General features: G+C 50.9%; 6 protein-coding genes across 6 annotated transcripts; 3 read left to right on the forward strand and 3 right to left on the reverse strand.

The window, feature by feature from the left end:
• Nucleotides 1-834: 834 nt before the first annotated feature.
• On the reverse strand, nt 835-1245 carry VFPPC_02702 (G protein gamma subunit; the record flags this gene model as incomplete). Its single annotated transcript, XM_018282308.1, has 2 exons — nt 835-955; nt 1085-1245. 2 exons carry the CDS (start codon nt 1243-1245, stop codon nt 835-837), a joined length of 282 nt encoding a protein of 93 aa, XP_018146734.1.
• A 3136-nt stretch (nt 1246-4381) lies between these two features.
• Nucleotides 4382-5044, reverse strand: VFPPC_13321 (ubiquitin-like protein (HubA); the record flags this gene model as incomplete). The annotated part of the gene is made up of 1 exon (XM_018291098.1): nt 4382-5044. One exon carries the CDS (start codon nt 5042-5044, stop codon nt 4382-4384), a length of 663 nt encoding a protein of 220 aa, XP_018146735.1.
• A 424-nt stretch (nt 5045-5468) lies between these two features.
• Nucleotides 5469-8831, forward strand: VFPPC_02703 (eukaryotic translation initiation factor 3 subunit EifCa; the record flags this gene model as incomplete). The annotated part of the gene is made up of 3 exons (XM_018282309.1): nt 5469-5471; nt 5598-5861; nt 5934-8831. 3 exons carry the CDS (start codon nt 5469-5471, stop codon nt 8829-8831), a joined length of 3165 nt encoding a protein of 1054 aa, XP_018146736.1.
• Nucleotides 8832-14747: 5916 nt separating this feature from the next.
• VFPPC_02705 (glyoxal oxidase precursor) lies at nt 14748-17218 on the forward strand (the record flags this gene model as incomplete). Its single annotated transcript, XM_018282311.1, has 2 exons — nt 14748-14961; nt 15057-17218. The coding sequence occupies 2 exons, from the start codon at nt 14748-14750 to the stop codon at nt 17216-17218; spliced, it is 2376 nt and encodes a 791-aa protein (XP_018146738.1).
• Nucleotides 17219-17983: 765 nt separating this feature from the next.
• Nucleotides 17984-19009, forward strand: VFPPC_02706 (3-oxo-5-alpha-steroid 4-dehydrogenase; the record flags this gene model as incomplete). Its single annotated transcript, XM_018282312.1, has 2 exons — nt 17984-18518; nt 18618-19009. 2 exons carry the CDS (start codon nt 17984-17986, stop codon nt 19007-19009), a joined length of 927 nt encoding a protein of 308 aa, XP_018146739.1.
• A 54-nt stretch (nt 19010-19063) lies between these two features.
• Nucleotides 19064-20032, reverse strand: VFPPC_02707 (hypothetical protein; the record flags this gene model as incomplete). The annotated part of the gene is made up of 3 exons (XM_018282313.1): nt 19064-19429; nt 19508-19801; nt 19904-20032. 3 exons carry the CDS (start codon nt 20030-20032, stop codon nt 19064-19066), a joined length of 789 nt encoding a protein of 262 aa, XP_018146740.1.
• Nucleotides 20033-22308: the final 2276 nt, after the last annotated feature.

The following is a 22308-nucleotide window of genomic DNA, read 5'->3' on the forward strand; positions in this document are numbered from 1 at the left end:
AATGTGCCAGGTCTAGACTTTACAAGAAACACCAAGACGACACCAGCAGAAGTCACATCGCCACTTGCTCATTGACATGTATAAGATTTGATCCTGTACTAAACATAATAATACGCAGACATAACAGACAAAGAAAACAATGACCAAGACAAAACGAGAGGGAATTAATACATGCTGAAGAGCCGGCACTCCCAGACCGGTGTTTTCTTTTTCTTGCAACCACGCACGCGGCTTGCGTCTGTACAGGCGCCTCCATGCAAACATGAGGGAAAAGCTCCGAAAATTCCGCTTCGTTTCTTCTCAAGGGTAAATGCCTTTCGTCTTGTGCGCAATTGGCGGGTAACTGAATATACAACAAAAGCCTTCACATCCAGATGTTTGCGCATCCCCGCCAATCACCATTTCTTTCCAAGTCGAGTCACATTTCCTTATCCTCTCTCCTTGTTTGCTTTGTTCTGGTCCTCTCTTGCCGATTCGGGGGGTATTCTGCCTCTGCACTAAATAAAAAATCCGCACATAGGTCCGAGAGAGCTCCATCCATGGTCCCAGCCAAGGATCATGAGGAATATGTTTGTGTGATATTTGTGAAAAATCTGATACGCCGTGTCCATCCGTCCTCATAGTTCTCCCCGCCTTTGGCCCCAGAGCGCACCCGTTCCGAATTAAAATATAGAACACGTTAAGGAACTGATCGCTGTCCATCGCCACTACCGCCGTCGGTGTACGCTGCGTCCCCAGCCATTGGTAAATAAACAAAAACAAATGTCCATCGTGCAGGTCATTTGGCCGGAGAATTTTGGTCTACCGTAAAAAGAATCGATGAAAAACACTGATTTACATGACGACGCAGCAGCCGCCGGATTGTTGAGGAGCGTAAGGATCCTCGCCCTTGGGTACTGACCCCCATACTGATGGGACCATGTAATCCCTCGTGCCATTGCAGTAAGCAATAATGCTGTTGTGAAAACAAGATCATGTCAGCTCTGCATTGTCACGATTCAGACGCTGAAGCACGTTGTTGCCGTGCAAGTCATTTGTATTGCACATTATTGTGATCCCCTCGTGTCATGGAGAAGTTTCTCACCTCTTAGATGCTGTGCTGATGGGAATGCGCTCCCGCTCCAAGTCTTCTCGCAGACGGTTGTTAAGTTCCGTTAACCGTCTCAATTTCAAGTCAGCCATTGACTGCTTCGTCTTCTTGATTTGCGACGGATCGCCGACATCTCGCGAGGTGTACTGAGGCATCGTGGAAGACGTGGGAGAGGCGCGAAACAAAGCGAGGTGTAAAGTAGATTGCCAATGGGGTGATGATCAAGGTCTCGTAGTGACGACGCCAGAGGTACCAGGAAAGCTGGCGACGGCGTGACACTGAAGTACACACGCGAAGCGGAAGGATGTCGATCGGGTCGCGAACGATACTAAAATTGATTGAGGATGTCAGTCGTGTTATCTATGCCAGCCACAGGCTTGTTTATCCCGGTTGGTTGGTTGGTTGTTCGCGAAATGAGGCTGGGGATTTGGCCAGCAACGAGATGAGTTGGGTGAAGTTGGGGTAAGATGGTGAGCGACACAGCTGCGAACAACGACGTCGAAAAAAGCTTAAGTCGATTTGAGGTAGGTCCTATTCGATCATGAAACGGCGCAGCGACGATATCCTAGCAGCCGTATTTGATGCGAATGGTGGTTCAAGACCAGGAGCAGACAGAGTAATGGGCTCTCGTTGTTGTCGTCTCCCCTAATCTGGCGAGGCACACACAAGTCACAGCTCAGTTTGCCCAGCCGTGCCCAGCCCAGCCAGCTTGGTCGAAGCGTGTTTTTTCGCTACCCCTATTCGTCGGGTTCGGTTGCTCGAAAAGCAATAAACGGCACGGTCGTCGAATGCAAATGAAATCCGGCACTGGCAGCAGTGGAATTGGAATATGAAGCAATGGAAATAATCCACTTACCGATCGGCTTGGGCCTGGCGGATCGCGAGCAAAGAAATTGACAGATAGGCGCAGAGGGGAGAAGGAGGGAAGGGGAGAAGAGAGGAATCGACAGGACTGGATTTGAAGCAGGAACGAGACGACCGGGGGAAGGTGCGAATTTGGCGGGTGCGCGTGTGGGCCACCAGACCTCAGACAATTGACTCTGGGGGGGGGGGGGGGGGGAGGGGGGATTGGAGTTACCACAGACGAGACCAGACCAGACCAGACAAGACTGAAGTTGGCGGGTGGAGGGGGATGGAAAGGCAGTAATTGCAGCTTGCAGCCACCAAATAGCGCCCACTGGAGCAAGCTGTCTGGCGTCGAGTCCAAGATTATGGAGTCAAGTATTATTGTGCTTGGGTCTGGTAAATTGGCATGGGTATGGTCCGGTCGTCGCCAAACATTGACATCGGAGGCTGCTGCTGACAACCCAACATTGAACACCCACATCTGTCTTGCCAGTCTGGTCTGGATGCGCCGGGTGCGCAGGTGGAACCGGGACCCTCGATCCAAGCCAGCTCGTTTCCGCCATTGCTTGGTGTCTCTTCTTCCAATGCTGTGCCTCTGTTTGCACACTACGGAGTATTCTGTAGAAAGCTGTGCGAGAATATCCCCTAAATTGATTGCTTCTCTTCTTACACCATTTTATCTCTTCGACTCTGTCGTGCAGCGACTCAGACCTCCTCTTCAATGCTGACATTCTGACCACCAGCATTTGCATCACGCAAGGGGGAGCAGTTGGCTAGCCTGCCTCGCTCTGACTGGCCCAGTTTCTCCCAGCCTTCGCCCCTCAGGGCCTAGCTCCGTCGCCGCTCTTGTCAACGCCCCGCCATTGCGTCTGGAAGGAAATTTGATTCTTCTATTCATACCTGGCAAGATGTCACGCTGTCCCCTGGCTCAGATGGTGCTGTAGGTACGAAGCAAGTGTTGTGTTAATTTCAGGAGTCACGACTCACTAGTCGTCGATCCTTGTGAAGCATGTGCGCTGTTCGGCTGTAATGCATTGTGTAGCCGGTCGTCGAGTACTCCGTATCTGGCGATGCATTATGTCAGGTATTACTACATGCTTAAGTAGTCTCCGACTATGACACAGATAGCTGTGACTTTTGGCGCGTCGGGGTTCGTCACGTCAGCAAGCTAGAGCTCTGTGACGGTTCCTCCAGGCTAATGTATGAGATACATAATATTTTATTGCAGCATATGGCCGCCGTCGCAACCAAACTACAACGATGGCATCCTAAGTTTTTGGTCAAAAGCGGAGGCCTTGTCCTGCCATAATAAGCACTCTGTGCTCTTAATATATCACGGACGAAATAAGCCGCTGTACAGTAGTATTAATACAAGACAAAAAAAAAAAAAAAAAGAAATGAGAAATGAAAAGAAATCGCTTGCCCCTCCCCCCAACTCAAAACAAAAACTCTTTGCCATTGTTTGTTGCATTACAAAAGCCACCCCGCAATGGCGTATGGGCCACCTGCTAAAATGGCAGCCTCCGACGCACTGGAAATTAGGGTCCATCCCTCCTGCAGCTAGCACAATGAGCTTCTACTTGTTAGTCTGCCATACCGTACAGTATCAGACTTGACATGTTTTGGTCTCTTTATGCCTGCAACACCTACAGAAGGAACTTTGAAACAAACAAAGGACTGCAAGTGGATTGACAGTGTCGTAGTGCAGCTTTTCATTATCCACACCTATTCGGCGCCAACGTCCTGGTCAAGTTCTGTTCTGAGGCAACACGGCGCTGGGTCTCATCTTGGAGACGGCCTTACGTCCTTGTTGAGTTTAGCTTCGTCGCCGCTTACGATATCGTTGTTGTTCTGAGGTTCCGTAGATTCCTAGTGCTACCAGCACCGCAACTGATTATTTTGGTGCCGGTTTTATTCAAACTTGAAAGCTACACGTGGGTGTGACAGACGGCAACATGACAATTCATGCGTGAAATGCGACTTGTATGACAGCTAAGATGCATGTATTTCTACAATGTTGAGATGCAACCTATCACCGTTGTTCAAACGCCGTTTACTTTCTGGCCTACAGCTTGGGCCACAGCAAGCACCAAGCGTAGAGTTGGTTATAACAGCCAAGGTGCGTAATCAATTTGGCGTTCAGTGTACGACTACTCCGTAGACATCTCTTGAATTCTGACAGCTACACCGTGGCACCGCCGATACTACCGACTTGCAACTCTAAACGGCAGACATACGTAACATAGGCGCTGTGCCAACACTTATGTGCCACGTCGGCGGTAGATGGTCGGCATTAACTTGACTTGCAGTGCTCCGTACATGCAGCAGCAGGATTTCTTGCATGCCGGTATTCGGGTGTGCCAGCTCGCACAGGAGTAAAGATGCAAATGGTGCCATGACACTGCGTCGGCATTCGTCGAATGTATCTGTGAGCTGCAAAGTCCCTCAATCGCCCGTATCAATCTCCAGATCTAGTTGAACGCCATTCGAGATTCCATAGTCTTCCAATGTAATGTGATCCTTGAATGGACGCTCTCCTTGTCTTCGCAGCATAATTTGGTTTGGTTCTCGTCCAATACGAGCGGCTACCATGATCTTGAACTGCCCAACCGTGTCCGACGGGAGACATGGAACAGCAGATTTGCTTCCTAGACGATCGTTGACGTGGACAATAATCATTTCTTCGCCTCCGGCTGCTGGGGCTGGGGCGGGTTTGCTGGCCTTCTCTTTCTTGCTGTCTCCCTTGTCTCGAGAATCTCGGTCATTTCGTCGAGGCGACCGCAATCGGTCTGGGCCTCTTCGATTGTCATCGCGGTTGCCCTTATGATCTCTATCTCTGTTGTCCCTTTCCCTGTCCCTGTTCCTGTCCCGGGGTCCATCTCTGTATCTATCGCGGTCCCGATCACCATCTCCGTCTCTGTAGCCTCGTCCTCTGTCTCTGCCACTGTCCCTGTCTCTAGAACGGTCGCGAAAGTCTCGACGACGGCCACTATCTCGATCGTCGTTCCTTCGGTTGTTGTCTTTCCACCTGAACCCGCCACGGTTTGGTCGAGGCCCACGGCGTGATGGTGACCGTGAGCGCGATCGTCTTGGCGGTTCATCTGCCATAATGGCGTGAGCCTTTCTTTGGCTGTATAATGATTTGCTGGATTATGTGACTGTTTGCTTGAAGATCGGTTTGGGAGAACAAAGCTTCCTATGGTAGCAATTTTCCTACCTGGAAGCTTTCCTGATCTCAGTGGGGCCCAGCCCAAAGCTTCACCCAATGAAACGGACCTCCAAGTTACTGCCAGGGAAGGCTGCTGAGGTAATGACCGTTTCGATGCACGTGACTCACACACCCGGCGCAGCCCCTCAACGCTCGGATAGCGTCCACACACGAAATTTGAAAATTCCTCTTTGCCGTGCCTCGCATCACCACCACGAGTCCCTCAGTGCCCCATTATATTCGCACTCAGGCTTGCGACGGCTACGCATCGCCTCCAAATCTCCTCGCTTTTCCCAAGTCAACCCACAGAGGAGGTTGCCCAGCATGGTGCGTCAAGATCGAAGCAAAGACGAATAATCAAAGTCGATGCTGCTACCCCTCCTCCCCCAAAAGCATCATGTCCTCATGTCTTCTCGTCGCCATCAGTGTCACTAACGTACGTTGCCAAAATAGCCGCCTCCGCCGCACCAAAAACCCGAAAATGTGCTCAAGCGCGCTCATGAGCTCATCGGCGTCAACCAGGCCTCCGCCGCCCTGAACCTGCTGCACGAACACGTCACCAGCAAGCGCTCTCGAAATGTTCCCATCGTGTCGCTGGAGCCTGTGATGCTCCTTCTGGTGGAGTTGTCCGTTGAGCAGAAGAAGGGCAAACTGGCCAAAGATGCCCTTTATCAGTATAAGAATATTTCACAGAACACCAATATTGGAACTATTGAGGTTGGTTTTCCTGCGAGACCCGCATCGAGCACTGGAAGCACAAGAGCAAGGGATTAGCTGACACACCGACAGCTAGTTTTAAAGAAGTTTATCGAGTTGGCCGTCGAAAAGGTCACTGCTGCCCAGCAAAAGGCCGACGAAGTTCAGTCCAGCATTGACGCTACCGCCACTACCAATGTCGACGACTTGGAAGCCACCGAGACCCCTGAGTCCATCCTCCTTGCCACCGTTTCTGGCGAGCAGTCCCGCGACCGTACTGATCGTGCCATTGTTACACCTTGGCTCAAGTTCCTCTGGGAGGCCTACCGAACCGTTCTCGATATCCTCCGCAACAATGCTCGCCTCGAGGTTCTTTATCAGAGCACTGCCATGCAGGCTTTCGACTTCTGCCTCAAGTACACCCGAAAGACCGAGTTCCGCCGCCTCTGCGAGTTGCTGCGAAACCACGTCCAAACCGCCGCCAAGTACTCCTCGCAGATGCACGCCATCAACTTGAGCGACCCCGATACTCTCCAGCGACACCTTGAGACCCGTTTCCAGCAGCTCAATGTCGCAGTGGAACTTGAGCTCTGGCAGGAGGCTTTCCGCAGCGTTGAGGACATCCACACCCTGCTCAGCTTGTCCAAGCGCCCTCCCAAGAACGTTATGATGGCCAACTACTATGAGAAGCTCACTAGAATTTTTTTGGTCGGAGAAAACTACCTGTTCCACGCTGCTGCTTGGTCCAGATACTACAGCCTCCTCCGACAGTCTTCAGTTCTTGTTGCCAGCGGTCAGGGCAAGAAGGCTGACAACCCTCCTGCTTCGGATGCCGATCTCCAAAAGGCGGCTTCCTTCGTGCTTTTGTCCGCCTTGGCAATTCCTGTCATCAGCACCTCTCGATCTCGTGGTGCCATGGTCGATTTTGACGAGGCTAGAAAGAACAAGAACTCTCGTCTCACCCACTTGCTGGGCATGACACAAGCTCCCACTCGAAGCAGACTCTTCCGCGATGCTCTATCCAAGTCTCTTCTCCAGCGTGCTCGCCCTGAGATCCGAGATTTGTTCAACATTCTAGAAGTCGACTTCCATCCTCTGTCAATTTGCCAGAAGATTTCTCCCATTTTGACCAAGATTGGAGAGGATGCTGAGATGGAGCGATACATCATCCCTCTCCAGCAGGTCATCCTTACTCGACTTTTCCAGCAGCTGTCCCAGGTTTACGAGACTGTTGATCTGTCCTTTGTTGAGACCCTTGCCCAGTTCCCTGAGCCTTACCAGGTGACTCGTGGCACCATTGAAAAGTTCATCATGAACGGCAACAAGAAGGGCGACCTCGCCATCCGTATGGACCATGCCACAGGTGTCCTCAGCTTTGATAATGATGTCTTCTCTTCAGCCAAGGCTGGCTCGGCCGGATCCGCCGAGTCTGAAACTGGCACCGTCCAGCGCCTCCAGAGCACTCCTTCTGATATTGTTCGCTCACAACTGACCCGACTTGCTCGCTCGCTGTATACCACTTGCCACTACGTTGATCCCAACTTCAACAAGGAGCGCGTGGCTGCTAGACAAGCTGCTCTGCAGCGAGCCAAGGCCGGTGCTGAGCAAGAACGTCAAGATATTCTTGCCCGCAAGGAGATTATCCAGAAACGCAAGGAGGAAGCATCCGAGCTTCAGGCTCGCCGAGAAAAGGAAAATGCCCGACAGAAGCGTCTCCGTGAGCAGGCTCTTCAGGAGGCTGAAGACAAGAGGCTGGCTGATGAGCAAAAGGAACGTGAAGCCAAGCGTCTCCAGGCTGAGCGTGACCGAGTTCGTAAGGACGAGCTCAAGAAGCAAATTGCCGAGCTCAACATGGCTGACAAGGTTCTGGACATTGATCTGGATGATTTGGATAACCTTGATACCAACCGCCTCCGTGCCATGAAGCTTGCTCAGCTAGAGCGTGAGAAGAACGATGTCAATGAGAAACTACGCATCACTGGCAAGCGATTCGACCACTTGGAGCGTGCCCTACGCCAGGAGGAAGCCAAGAAACTTGGTGAAGACTTTGCCAAACAAATTGAAGTCGACCGTGCCATCTATGAAAAGGTCAAGGTCAAGACCCTCAAGGAGGCCGAGGAGAAACACAAGGAGAGTGTCGAGCTCAAGCACCGTCTGACCCGTCTAGTTTCCATCTACGAGGATTTCAGAAGCTCTTTGCACGAGAGGCGCCGTGATGAGTTCGAGAAGCGCCGCAGAGATGCTGAGCGCGAGCTGGAGAAGCAGATTGCCGCCCGCAAGAAGGAGTTCCGCGACCGCAAGCTGCGGGAGAAGAGAGAGCGCGAGGAGAAGGAGCGTGAGCTGCAAGAAGCCGAGGAGCGTGCAGCCCGCGAGAAGGAGGAACAGCGCCAGCGTGACGAAGCCAGAAAGGCCGAGCTCGCCAAGCTCAAGGAACAGAGAGACAAGGAGCGTCAAGAGATGCTGGAGAAGGCTGCCCTCCAGCAGCGTCGCGAAGAGGAAGCCCTGGCTCGCCGCAAGGCCGAGAAGGGAGCAGTAGCCGCCGCGCCCACCAGAACAGAAACTCCTGAAGGCCGAAGACCTCCTGTCATTGGAGGTGGCAGCTGGCGAGAGCGAGAGGCATCCAAGAATGCCGCTGCGGCCGCATCTGCCAGCTCTGAGTCTCGCACTGGTCCTCCCATGGAGCGCACCGACTCCAGCGACCGCCCTGCCTCCGGCGGTCCGCCCCGTCTGCAACTCGCCGGCTCCGGCAACAAGCCCAGCTGGCGTGAACGCGAAGCTGCCAAGGGCCCTGGCTCATCATCAGACAATGCTCCTCCTCCCGCTGCCTCGAGAGGATTCGGCGGTCCCCGCGGTGGTGCCACGATGGACCGTGGCGGCTCAAACCGTGGTGAGAATGGCCGAACGTCTTCACCTGCTCCTCCTCCGACCGAGTCTCTGCCTTCTCGCACTGCGGGCAAGTGGGTTCCTCCTCACCTGAGGAACAAGGCTTAAGGACTCAGACAGGCGGGAATTAAAATATTATACAACAAGTTCCAAATTGAAAGAAATTAAAAAAAAAATTGGGCCAAAAAGATGTTGGATGCATTTGAAGGGAAACGACCCCACCATATCTATGTAGTTGATGATGAGAAAGCGGAAGATGAGAGAGGCAAGCTGTGGTAGCGACACTTTGTTGTGTTGGGGCAGCTTTTCCTATCGTACGTATTTGCATTGGCGTTTTATGGGGGAAGGGAAAGAATAAAGGGCTGCGGAGGAATGTACTCTAGAGCTCAGTATAATCTCCGTTCTCTCTTGAGGGTACGAGCAATATTCAGAATGAAGTACTCTAAAGTAGTATTGCTTTGACTTGGTGTGAATCTCTCCTTGTTGTTGATGTGATATTCTAACTACCTAGGTACTCAGGACATTGATATCGTGAAAAGACCAAAGGTCTTCTTGCACCACGCCTTACTTAATGTGAATAGGCTACTCACGGTGGGAGAGTGTGTGCTGTCCACACCGTCTGACTCGAGGTCTATAAATGTATAAGACAGATAACATAACGCATGAAGCCATACCTCAGATGCCCATACTCCTAGAGTATAGGGTGTCTGTCCTTCCATGTCATTCATTCGCAAACGACAAGTATCACCTCGCCTGACTGCCGTATGACATGATATCCGTCTTTCTCCTAGCAAGTGTACTTATGGCATAAGGGACACTTACTTTCAAAGTTGTCTAAAGATCACCGATACTTCCAGCATTCAAAATAGGGCACAAACCATGTACTTTGATAAACAATGAAGTTGTTACAATATTTAGCTCACTTATTCTTGTAGCCTCAGTGACGTGTATCTCTCGTACGACATGCCGTCACCATGAGCGGTAATCTGCACTTACAATTCTCTATGTTGATTTATCAAAGACAAATCTCTGATTCACCATCAACCAATTCTACTGCTCAACGAGCTGTCATTGGCAAATTCTCACTGTTACATCAACCACAGGTGGTAAACATTATTCTGCCCAGGTCGTTCTCGGAAGGTATCCCAAGACAGCATCATCAGCCCCCCAGAGAGTCAACTACCCTAATTCCAGCCGAACAAACCACACTTCCCACAATAAAGAGTGCCATAAACAAGTTTGTTAAAACTGTTCTTTCGAAAGACCAAACTCTAGCTCGGCGTGAGCCCCACCACATCACCGAAAAAGGACCACCTTCACCTCCATGCCGCAGACTGTAAATGGGAAAGAAGCTGTCACTGAGAGAATTGTGTTTCCACAGAGAAATGCTACGCTACGTCCGAGCCAGTTGCAAAGCTACCAGGATGAATTCAGGTTTTCCACCCCTGTGCATTCCTGCCAAATGCTTGATATATTGACACATTTGTATGTTGGTTTCTATATTCGTTCAAAAATCAGTCCACCCCGGCACTTGTGTAGTACGATACCTTGGTGGTTACACACAACGCCTCCCTGGTAATTGCAGCCGCAGGACCCGGATAGTCAGCAAAACTGGTCCAGTGTAACCATATCCTAGATTGGCAAGGGAGGCTCAAAAAGACGTGAAGGTCAGAATGATCCCAGTTAGCAGCGTACCCGTAGAGGAAGTGGCTAGCTGCATCGTCCGTTTAGGTCTGGACTCTTCTCGCTCGCGAAGAGCCTATGCGTTTGGTTTTGACTATTTCGTTTTGTAGACGCGCTTTACTGTATTAACTTGACTAATGCGGGTTGCGGCGCAAAGTACGAGGAGTTAGTGGGTGAGAGCAGGTTACGGCCGAAAGAGGAACAACACACGCCGTGGATCGCATGTGTAGCTGCATAAGTATAGAGTGCTGTACATGAAGATGGTGGACAAACTCCCCAAAAAAAGAAATTCGAGTAGCACAACCAGACATGATGTGCGGGCAGGCGTGTTTGGGCGTGGGGATGTCTCGGACATGACGGGAGCACAACGGACTTGCTTGGGCGGGGGGGGGCAGCGCTCAGCAGAAGAGGACGCGTAGTCTGCATACATAGATTTATGCAAGCAACTGGCAGAGTGTGTATTTTGGAAGCATGAGTGAGCCGTGCATGCATGAGAGCTGGAAAATCAAGTGCAGGGAACAGGCGACGAATTTGCGTCCATCAACAGGCCGAATACGAGACAACATTGTATGGATCCAGGTTGGCCAGGGCAGCACCTTCCGAACAATAAATTGACGGACCGTCGGGTTTGGAGTTCCGCCATAGGATTGTAATAAGGATGACGGGAAGATGTGCGGTTGACATGGTTCAATTTTGCCAGAAATTGAACAAATTGACTGACTGTATATACTTCGGAATGAAAAAGACAAGCACGTCTGGTGGTTGTTTGGTCCTTTTCTTCCTGGTGCCTCAGTCCATGGTACCTTGACGGGCGAATGGCTGGGAGGCTCGACAGTCGCGCCTTCCCTCCATGTAATATACTCCGTACCAATATTCTCTGCACTGCCTGGCCGAAATGAGGTCCTGATTCAACTTGAACAAAACATTTTGATGTCTCTTTCGTGATAGGTGGCGCCCAACGACCTCCAAAGGGCCTGGGCTGATCAATAGTTCAGGTGGAAAGGAGCTCAAGTTCCAGCTTGAGTGCCAGGCCAAGAAAGCCACAGGAACCACAAACGAACGGGTGCAGAAAGCAGAGGCATCCATGCTGTCCTGTGCGCCCCCAAGCGTGCGTACGTGGCTGTTCTCTCTCTCTCCATATTCTTGACCCCAAAGTAACATTGAGCCATCGCTCCTCTCCCAGAGCCAAGAGAAGAAACTTTTTCCTTTACCCCGGCAGCGTCGTTGTCAGCCCCGAGGCTCCGAACAAGGCATCATACCGGCTTACGAGCTACAATATTTCGACCCAGGACTAGATCAGCAGAAGCAATCAGGAAAGTCTGATCGAGGCTTCTGGGTGAGGCCGTTCCGATCGATCGACTATGATCCTACCGCCCATCAACTTTCCAAAATTGGCAAACGACTTCATTAGCGGGCTGCCGATCATTTTCGATGCCGATTACTATACACGACCCCTTCTCTTAACAAAGGGTGGTATTCCTCCCGTTGTCCCTCGTTGTGACCCTGTAATCCAGGGCCTGATGGGGAACGGCGGAAAAGGAACTTGGCGGATGCCTTTCGGCTCTTCCGCCGAACTGGGCAGAGAAATGTTCTCGCGACAAGACCTGGTTGATTAGTCTTGCTCCACGCAGATGCCGGGATCAAGGGTCCAAAGCAAAGAATACCACTCCGTCCAAAGGTGGGCTGAAAAGCCACTGAGCAAAGCAGCTCCTGGTTTTGGGAGCAAACACACCAGAATGTTTCGATCGGATAAGAGGCCCAAAACGCCTCACACAACGGTTTTCTTGTGGCTGAAAGCCAACCGAACTGCGGCACGTTTCTCTGTGAACTGGCCAACGCCTATTCTGTGGGTTCCATGTTGATGGCAACATGAGGCTTTAGCCATGTCTTAGATCGACATCGGCGGCTTGTGGCCTTCTTTGCTTCCAACTCTGCACTGAAAGACATGACAAAATTGCAAAATCCCATCATCACCAAAGGCGTTAACCTTTTTCTGGTAGACGATTAAACCTGCCTGTGCACAAATCGGCCAGGGTTACGGAGTAGTGGAAGTGGAGGCGGCATTTACAAATCATGGACCAGCGCAGCCCACCAACCTTGTGCCGGTCAGCAAGATCGATGGCCTCGCTAGACTGCACTGGCCTAGTGGCTTTTACATCTCGGGTAACTTGCAGAGTGTCCTGAAGCAGTGGCTAACACTCACATTGATTAGTGGGATACATAATTCAGCTGCTGTGGCGCGTGACGCTGGGATGGTGAGCCTTTCATTTACAGGACGCGACATCGTCAACGCCTAGTAATCTGTGCTTCAGGTCGTGGTTCTGGTGACATTGAGGGCTAGCGAGGAACTGGGCCCTACCAGCCCTTTCTCTTTCCACTAAATTCGGTTTATGGCGATGGAACCGAAGTGGCTCGGCATCTGGCCATGGCAGATTGAGTGGGCCAACCGGCTTGGTTTCACTTCTTGATGATTATTGTTTCACTCACATCACTGTTCTTTCGTTTGTTCTAGGTGTCTTGTCCTCTCCTTCATTCGGTTTCGTGTGACAAGTCACTTCGTACTTGTTATAATCCTGTTAGAAAGGAGTTGTACAGATGTGACTTTTTGGTGGTCTCGTCAAAGGTTTGCTCCTGTTATGCCAATGCCTCCCTGAACTCAGCGTAGCGCAAATCCCCCAGGATGTGTCGCCACCAATCGCATGGACAAAGTCTTCTAGCATTTCCATGACCTTGGTCGGAGAATTAGAAGGGTGGTGGCTAAGAATAACATGTGGCTTCGAACCCATGAGCGAAGAAGGGATCCAAGCACTGATCAGGTCTCATATACGATCACTGTCATCAAAATGTGACTGCTTACAAGGGGATATATCAGCAGATTATCAGATGGCAGTAACGATGAAACCTCATTCGGCGGAAAACCAACCGAAAATACAGACAATCAAAAATGAGTTGATGGAACCCGAGAAGTCCTATGTTGCCTAGGCTGCTTGGAAATATGGCAAGGTCATGCCTGGTTACCAAATGAACGCCGACGATGTCACAATAGAGAAGGAAAACAAAGACCTACCAAGTTCGAGCCTTACAATCCCTGCTTCAGCTGTGCCTGCAAGTCTTCTAGCTCAGCTTCAGCGTCGTAACCCTACAGAATTTGGAAGAGATAGCGAAGGCGGATTCCGGAGCTGGCTGGACCGTAACAGGGGTCACCCACTTTAGCATCTTGGCCGCTCATCCACAACTGATCCCATCCGCAAATCTGCTAATGCAGGTCCACAAGATCGGGTTAGTTTCAGAAAAAGCTCAAGGCTGTCCATCAACCATCTCGGCCTAGAACCAGATTCTGAGTGGATCACTAAGCACTGGTCCTTGATTGAGGTCAACTTTCTCGTAAACATGCAGGACAGCTGTCTGTGCAGGAGTCCAGTGCAGTCCGTGCCACCAGGGACAGTGGCTCTTTGTTCATGGATTTCAACTCCATCTGCGCCAATAGAAGACTTCCTATCCGTCACTCGCCTTGACCTTTCCTAAACAGGTAAAGGTAACTCGGCGCTCGCTCTCCTCTCTGTGTTTGATTTCTGAGATGGCAGTCAACTTGGTAGCGGCTTGGCTGGGAAGCTTAGAAGTTCTCTATATACTTTGTTGAAGTTCTATTGATCTGTTCTGATTTGTCCGTTAATTGTCAAGGGCATCTTGTTGTCGTACCGGTACAACACCACAAAGGCACAGGGGCCCCTTTCCAACGAGCGAAATCAAAAGAAAAAACCGCCCCCAACTGGACGGTGAGTACTCTAGGTTATTAGCAGACTACGGCCTCGCCAGTGGGGACAAGGATTGTGGGACGAGGCCTAAAAATTGGCGATGTCGACGTTGAGCTTCACGAACCCCTGGAGCCCACCCGACAATGCGCGGCTCGGCCTTCTTCTCATCAGCCCCAGGATATCCGTAGGCAAAGGCATGGCCCTATGACCAGACGACCTAGTGTAGCTGGCTTCAGGTTCCGCCGAGGCGAGCAGGGATAAGAGATCGGACAAGGCAAGGTCCTCGCGGGCATTGCTGATTCTACCTTGCTGCAGAGTTCTTCTGCTCTTAATCCCGATTCAGTCGACGTTGGGAGTGTGCGAAAGTCTAGGCCTCGACTGCCGGTCCGGGGTACCTGCTAGTTGTTTGCGAAATTTAGAATTCTCGATTATATATAGCCTTGACATCCCGCTATGTCTGCTCTCAAAGGCGTCTCCCTCTTGCCTATATCGCCGAGTCTTCTCCCTGTGTTGTGGGAAAATTGGACTACCTGTCTCTCGCTCATCCTTCAGCTTCATCCTTTCGTTTTTCCATTCATCTAATAACATGACCTTGTACAGGTCAGCCTTGGCCGCGGCGGCCGTGGCTCTTGTTCCACTCACTCAAGCATGGAACATTGAGCTGCCTCCCTGCATTGAGCCTTTCAAGCCATTCGTTTACTCCGGCTGTTTTCAAGATGGAAATCCCAATGCCCTCATCTTCAGGTCAAGCATTGACCAGAATAACATGACGGTTGAGAAGTGTATTGCTGAATGCAAGGGTAAGTCTCTCAAGCTGGCGTTGACTTTCGTTATTCCCCAATCCGATCTGAGACATGGGCTACATCTATCTGAAATGCAACTAACGTGATTCAAGGCAATGGCTTCCGTTATGCTGGTCTCGAATACTATGGTGTTTGTTTCTGTGGTGCCACCGTCAATGGGGCTCAGCTCGACGAGTCCAAGTGCTCATTTCCCTGCAGCGGAAACAAAACTCAGACGTGCGGCGGCGACAACACTCTCTCTGTCTACCAGGATCCCACCTTTCCCACCGAAGACGTCGACGTTGATGATTACAAGCTTCTTGGCTGCTACACTGATGACTCAACCAAGGGCCGTACACTCTCTTACCCCATTGACCTGGAGCCGTCTACTTTCACTACCAAGAAATGTCTTGCTGCTTGTGAGAAGGAAGGCTTCCCCTTTGCTGGCGTGGAGTTTGGCAAGGAGTGTTGGTGTGGTGTTGTCCTCGCCAACGATACCGCCAAGGTTGATGCGTCCCAGTGCAACATGCCTTGCCAGGGTGATGCTTCTGATACTTGTGGTGGACGGGGTCGTATGAACTTGTGGGTTGCTAAGGATCTTGAGTCTCTTGAGCCTTGTGGTCATAAGCCTAGCACGACTACCACTCCTCTGCCTCCTATTACTACTACCACGAAGAAGCCTTCTGATACAACCACTACCCAGAAGCCTACTACTACAACCACTAAGCCTGATACCACGACCAAGAAGCCTTCTACTACGTCTACCAAGCCTGACACCACCACCAAGAAGCCCACCACAACTACTAAGCCTGATACAACTACCAAGAAGCCAACTACAACATCGACTTGTGATGATGAGACTACCACCACCAAGAAGCCAACCACTACTACCAAGCCTGATACCACAACCAAGAAGCCGACTACCACCACCAAGCCTGATACCACAACCAAGAAACCTACCACAACTACTAAGCCCGACACCACGACCAAGAAGCCGTCTACTACTACCAAGCCGGATACTACCAAGAAGCCCACCACAACTACTAAGCCTGATACAACTACGAAGAAACCAACTACAACCTCGACTTGTGATGATGAGACTACCACCACCAAGCGTGGCACTACAACTAAGAAGTCTACTTCAACTTCAACTTGTGATGATGAGACGACTACGACCAGAAGACCTCATACCACCACAACCAGACGCAACACGTCGACCAAGCCCACAACCACTACCAAGCGAGACACCACAACAACAAGACGGCCTCATACTACTACCACCAAGCGTTTCACCACGACTACTAAGCCAACCACGACCAAAAAGGTTCCTCACACTACTACCAACCTTTGCACGGCCACTGTTACTCTGCCCCCCAAGTGCGAGTGGAAGTGTGGTAACTGGTGCGCTCCTCCTCTGCCGCCCTGGGCAGACAGGAACGGCTGCACCATTGCACAGAAGACTTGCCACAAGCAGATCTCTTCTTGCTTCAAGAACGCCGGATGGCCTGGCTCCGTTGAGTGCTTCAAGTTCAAGGCTTGGTGTGCATACATTGACACTTACTGCTCATCTTCTTGCCCTTCCAACAAGTGTGGTAAATCGGATTGCTGGAACAAGCACCACGGCGGCGGCAAGCCTCCTGGTAATCCTCCTACTACTACTACCACTGTCTACCCATGCCCAACTACCAGCAAACCAGTTCCTACCACCACCAAGCCCGGTCCTGGATGCCCCAAGCCAACTAACATCTGCACCCAGCCTACCAACCAGAGGTACGGCTATGGTCCTGGAAAGCCCGTTGGCGGCATTCCACTGCCCGTTGTAGACTGCAATGATGTCAAAGAAGAGTTCGATCAGAAGCCCTTCAAGTTCTACACTGATGCCGATACCCGCAAGTGCCCTGGCTTCCCTTGGCCGCAGTGGCCCAACGTGTGTGCGCAGGCTTGTAAGGAACAGTACACCGAGTGTGTCGAGACTTATATCAAGGGCTGTGAGGATGGCAATCTCTATGACCGATCCTGGTCGAGCTCCTCTTCCTCGTCTTCCTGGTCTGGCTCGTGGTCAGGAAATGGAGGTGCCGCCGCCTGTGCCGTTGCTGGCTCTGGAAACTCCGGAGCCTGGGCTAGAGCCGGTTCCGACAACGTTCAATGCTGGGGTAAGGGCGGCAACAAGCCTAGCTCTGCTCTTGAGCGTTGCAAGGCTCAGTACCAGGACTGTGTGAATGTTAACCAGTGGGTTAACCCCAGGGACAAGTGCAAGTACTGGCCCGGCTGCTAAGCTTCTCTTCGATGCTTACCATGGGCAAAGCCCGGTGACGATGTTTAAAAAGACTCACGGTTATCCGATAAAGACATAAAGAGGTGTATGTATATGGTATTTTGACCACTCGAGTCAACTTTTAATTAGTTACCTCGGCGTTGTCTCAACACGCTGTTAGATAAAACGTTCCTTCTGAATATATATAATTCTTATTTTTGTCATCTTGATGGCCTTTCTCTATGATTCGTTCCGGTGATATTCTGTATGCCTGTCCAGGGACATTGCCTTGATTGTGTACCTTGATTCTCGCACGCTTGATTATGAGTTGTTTTGTAAACTCACGTCTACCATGTGTTGTGATGTGAGGTCAATGAACATACTTTGCTGGTTCGTACGTGATTGGTAAGTTGCCTTATTTGCTTTTGATGGTGGGAGTTGCAATGAAGACAAGATACATCCCACCTGTTCATTTCGTGCGATGATAATGCACAAACGTGTATTGGTAGAAGTTTAGAATATACCTCAACTTTTCAAATGGCCAACCAATATTGACCAAAGTAGCGGCATTTTCAACATACATGGGAAGTATATGCTCTAATACAAATATCCCCCCTGAAAAACCAGCGTGATGCATTATTCCCTCTTCACATGTCAAAAACCAAACAAAAAACAAACTAGAAAATATTGCCAAGCGACAAACTCCAACATATAGGGTAGCTCCACCACAACCACCTCACCTCTTCACATCACACAAATTCATACCACCACCATCACCCATACAAAATGGAATTCCTCAAACACCTCCCAGAAACACTATCAGCAGTCCCCCCCTCAACATACTGCCAAACATTCTTCCTCCTAGCAACCACAGTCGTCCTATCACTACACATCCTCCCCAATGAAGCACGCAACACACTCACCAGCTACGGCGCGCGGCGGTCCGACACCGCACCACCGCAATCTAATACGCTTTCTCTCCTCCGAAAAGTAACATCGATAGGACAGGTGCCCCATTCGTTCTTCTGGCACTTCTATCTCCTTTCGACGTGCCTATCTGCCGTTTGGGCATGGCAGTATCTTGCGCAGGGGGCGGGGATGGGCTTTATAGCAGAGAAGCAGGTCTTGTTCAAGGAGCCGTCTGTGGAGCTGGGACGCGTGTTTCTGGCGTGGATGATGATGGCTCTTCAGGGTGGGAGGAGGTTGTATGAGTGTTTTTGGGTGGTGAAGCCTGGGAGGACGCCTATGTGGGTTGTGCATTGGGCTTTGGGGTTGTCGTTTTATGCGATTATGAGTGTCTCTGTGTGGGTGGAGGGATCTGGTAAGTTTTCTTTTCTTTTCTTCTTTTTAATTAACAGGTGCTGCGAGGAGGGATTGATGTTGTGTGAGGGGTTTAAAGATGGTGGCTAATGAGATCAAGGGGCTATTCTTGAGTCGTGGGAAACTCCCAAGGCAGCTGTGCTATTGTCTTCGCGTGTTCCGTCTACGCTGGCCGTGTTCTTTGCTGCTTGGATCAAGCAGAATGCGTGTCATAGACATCTGGCCAGTTTGAAAAAGTACACGCTGCCGAGTGAGGGCATGTTCAAGTATATTGTCTGCCCACATTATACATGCGAGTGCGCCATATATCTTGCCATTTCGTACATGGCAGCGCCGCCTGGAAAGACGTTCAACATGTCCGTCTTGTGTGGGCTCGCTTTTGTCGTGGCTAATCTCGGCTCTACGGCATACGGTACCAAGCAGTGGTATGCTGATAAGTTTGGTGCAGATAAGGTGGCTAAAAAATGGAGTATGATTCCCGGTATATTCTAGAGAAGACATTGCATGGGTTCAGGATACAATCACTGTACTGTTATTAGTTTAGAACTACCGCGTAGAGAACATGCTGAGCCTGTTCCCAATCTTTGACACCTTCAAGACGTCTCGATACGTCAAACTGGTTCGAGTCTGGCGTATATTGCGTCCGTCGGCAAATTGCTGGCGGTCTCGGAGTAGTGACCAGTTTACAATGGTGTCTTCGGACAGGTTCATGTCTTCTTCAATGTCTGCGATGCCGTGCAAATACTCTGTGTACAACTTGTCAGTTGTGATGAGTAGGCTACGGGGTTCCTGGAGAATTCTCCATGTGGGAACCGGATCTAAAGCACCATCTTCTTTGCTCTGATGCAAATCCAGGCAGAGGCTAGCTCCAAGACTGACGGTACACACAACAGGCCAATACGCAGCGCCATCCTAGGTTGGATGAGCTTAACCGATATCAAACTACAGCGAAAGAATTAAAACACTTAACTTATGGGCCATGATGCCTACACCAGGCGGATATTCGTTGATGAGTACGTGATTCGGCCGTTCATGAGGACTGCCAGCAAAGACATGTTCCAGCACATCGTCAGCGGTGGTGTGGGCGGCAGAGTCGGTATTGGGCATGAGGTCGAGGTCGGATCTGCCAGCGGAGGATAGGGACAAAAGTCGGGGTACAACTGGGTCTTCGAGCCACGACGGAAGAGGAGACTCGAGGAGTCTATTCTGGACGAGTTCAGATGGCCATGTCTGCAGTCTGCGATGGGTCAGTTGCTTCCATCTAGGCTTCGGTGCTGCAGCGATCTGATTCAAGGTTGTCAGTTGAAATACTCCGGGGCGGGGCGCAATACACAGATATGCATACGCCACCGTCGACATCACTGGGTGACGGAAAGGTAAACACACTTTGCTGAGAATAATTCGTTCTTCTTCCTCGGTGATAAAGTTGGAAATGTAATAGGCAGTTGAGGGTAAGTCCTTTATTCTGGCGTTCTCAAGTGCTGGGGGTGTTGCGACGTGGTCGTCTACCGCCATGCTGACGACGCTTGGTGGTAAGTGGAAGAGGCGAAAGGTCGGCAGCAAGGTGTTCTATCACAGTGCCTTGGGGGTAACAGTTCGTTGGGATGACGACAGCTGCGATTTGGCGCAAAGTTGTACCACCACCCTTTGCTGTACGGGACAATATATGGAGTATTGAAAGCCAAGGGTGGAGGACCCTTAGAAACACGGTTGGAGGGATGGCAAGCTGTGGATGGCTTCTTCGGTGTCTCATAAGGTTGAGTTTGTCCACAGGGAAATTGACCTCAGCAGCAGGACGAAACGTGGCGTATGTCAAGCTGTGTCGAGACACAAAGTAACATGCGCGTGTATGTTTCTTGACTGATCCGGTCTGTTGTATGGAGTACTCCGTGCTTAGAAACACCGTCGCTCTCTGAGCTCTCGAACCCTATATTGTGCGACGCAACGCCCATATGCTGACATGTGCAACCTTGGGATACTTGCCCCGTCGTTCATGGTTGCACCCAGATCACACTGACCACCTGTGAGACTTGCTAAGCCTCAAACCTGTTACCACAAGTCGATGCTGCGTCCAGATGCTGTAATGCACAAGGGGGAATGTGTGATTGAGACCTGTGGAGGATCTGGAGTTCAATGTACTCCGTAGAGTCCAGAAGATTGAGGGACGTGCACAGTGCGTCCGGATGTGCTTCGTGCTTATTATGGTTGACAAAGGTGAGCACAGTATGACACTCGGCAGCAATGTCTCGGTCTTGTCCAGAACGAGAGAGCAATATTCCAAGCTCTACTCCGTACTCCGTAACTCCGTTCAATATGCGGGAACATGAATGGAGAAGCTGTCACCAACTACCATGCCGTGTTATTGAAGCGCGTATCCATGAAAGAAAGCACAAGCAAGGTTTGGGCGGTGAGGAGCTAGCGATCAACAAAATGCATGATAAATAACGAAAAGGAGATGAGATTGGAGCATCTTGGACCAGACAGAAATGAGCTTTCTGCTAAAATAGATGGGGGCTTGGGGGGCTTGCAGGCAGGACAAGTGGTGAGTGGTGGTCTGGTGAGAGTTCAATGTTGAAGTGGGCAAAGAGGTGGAGACGGAGAGCCTCCCTCCTGAGTTCATCTCGCTCATCTTGAAAGCGCTGCCCAAAGTTGTGTACAGGAGGAGAAAGTACTCAGTGGCAGTACGAAACTCACAGAGTAACCTTCCACAAGCACGGTAAAGTGTACCAAAATTTGCAGGTGCTCGAGATAATGCTGTGCACACAGCCAGCCAGTAGGAAAGCAGCACGGCATTGAAAATGAGGGGCTCGCGTGATGGTTGATGGCTGGGGCGAGGTTGCGTTTCGGCCCAAAACTGCGCCATTTGTCTGAGGCGCTAGCTGGATCAGACCCATCTTTAATTCAGCTGGGCCAATCATTTACTGACGATCAGACCTTGGCTGTGGGTGGAAGGAGGGAGCAAGGCAGGACCAGTGCAGGAGCGACGACTTGCGTCCACGTCCCCGTCCCGTTTGCAGAGGGTAGAGGGCATTGCGCATTGCGCATTGAGCAAAACGACCGAGTTCGAAGAATGGGACCAACACGAAGGCGTTTGCGCTCACAGTCTTGGTCACAGCCCAAGCCAAGGACCAAATACGGCCAAACACGGCCAATTCAACGATAATTAAATTGACCGACGCGGACGGAGCACTTTTTCACGAGAGGACCGAAACCCGTCAGTCAATTTATGCAGTCGGTCTGCTGCGAGGTGCGAGGTGATTGATGCCTGGGGCTAACCATGTACACTCCATGTCCAGACACATCAAATGGCACTTGACCTGGTCCAGACATGTTGCAGTGTCTGGTCGGCTCCGTGGTACCGCTTCGAAATCTAAATATTGGGACGCACGGGATTGACACCAGACAGGACTCGAGTTGGGACCACAGGTTGGCTAGCAATAATTAGCTAATGTATGTACGGTACTTGGGAGGGAGGTTGAGATTGACAGTGAATCGGCTGGCGAAGTTGCGTGGTGGATGATGATGATGATGCAAACCTCCAGTCTTGCTCAAGTCTGGTGCAAGTGAAGATTCAGTCAAAATCTCAGTCCCAGTCCAGTCTTCAGTCCCCCAGTTCCCGTCTCATTCTCTCTCCAGTCTCTCTCACACTTTCATCCCCCCGGCCCCATCCCATTTGATCCATCCACCCACCGTCCAGTCCAGCACCAAGCCAAACCCAGTAGGTTTACTGCTAGTTACTTCGTGTCAAGGTCTGTCTGTCTTGTCTTGTCTTGTTTAGCTTTGGCTCTGCT

Source organism: Pochonia chlamydosporia, chromosome 2 (assembly GCF_001653235.2).
Source record: "Pochonia chlamydosporia 170 chromosome 2, whole genome shotgun sequence".
Lineage (NCBI taxonomy): Eukaryota > Fungi > Ascomycota > Sordariomycetes > Hypocreales > Clavicipitaceae > Pochonia > Pochonia chlamydosporia.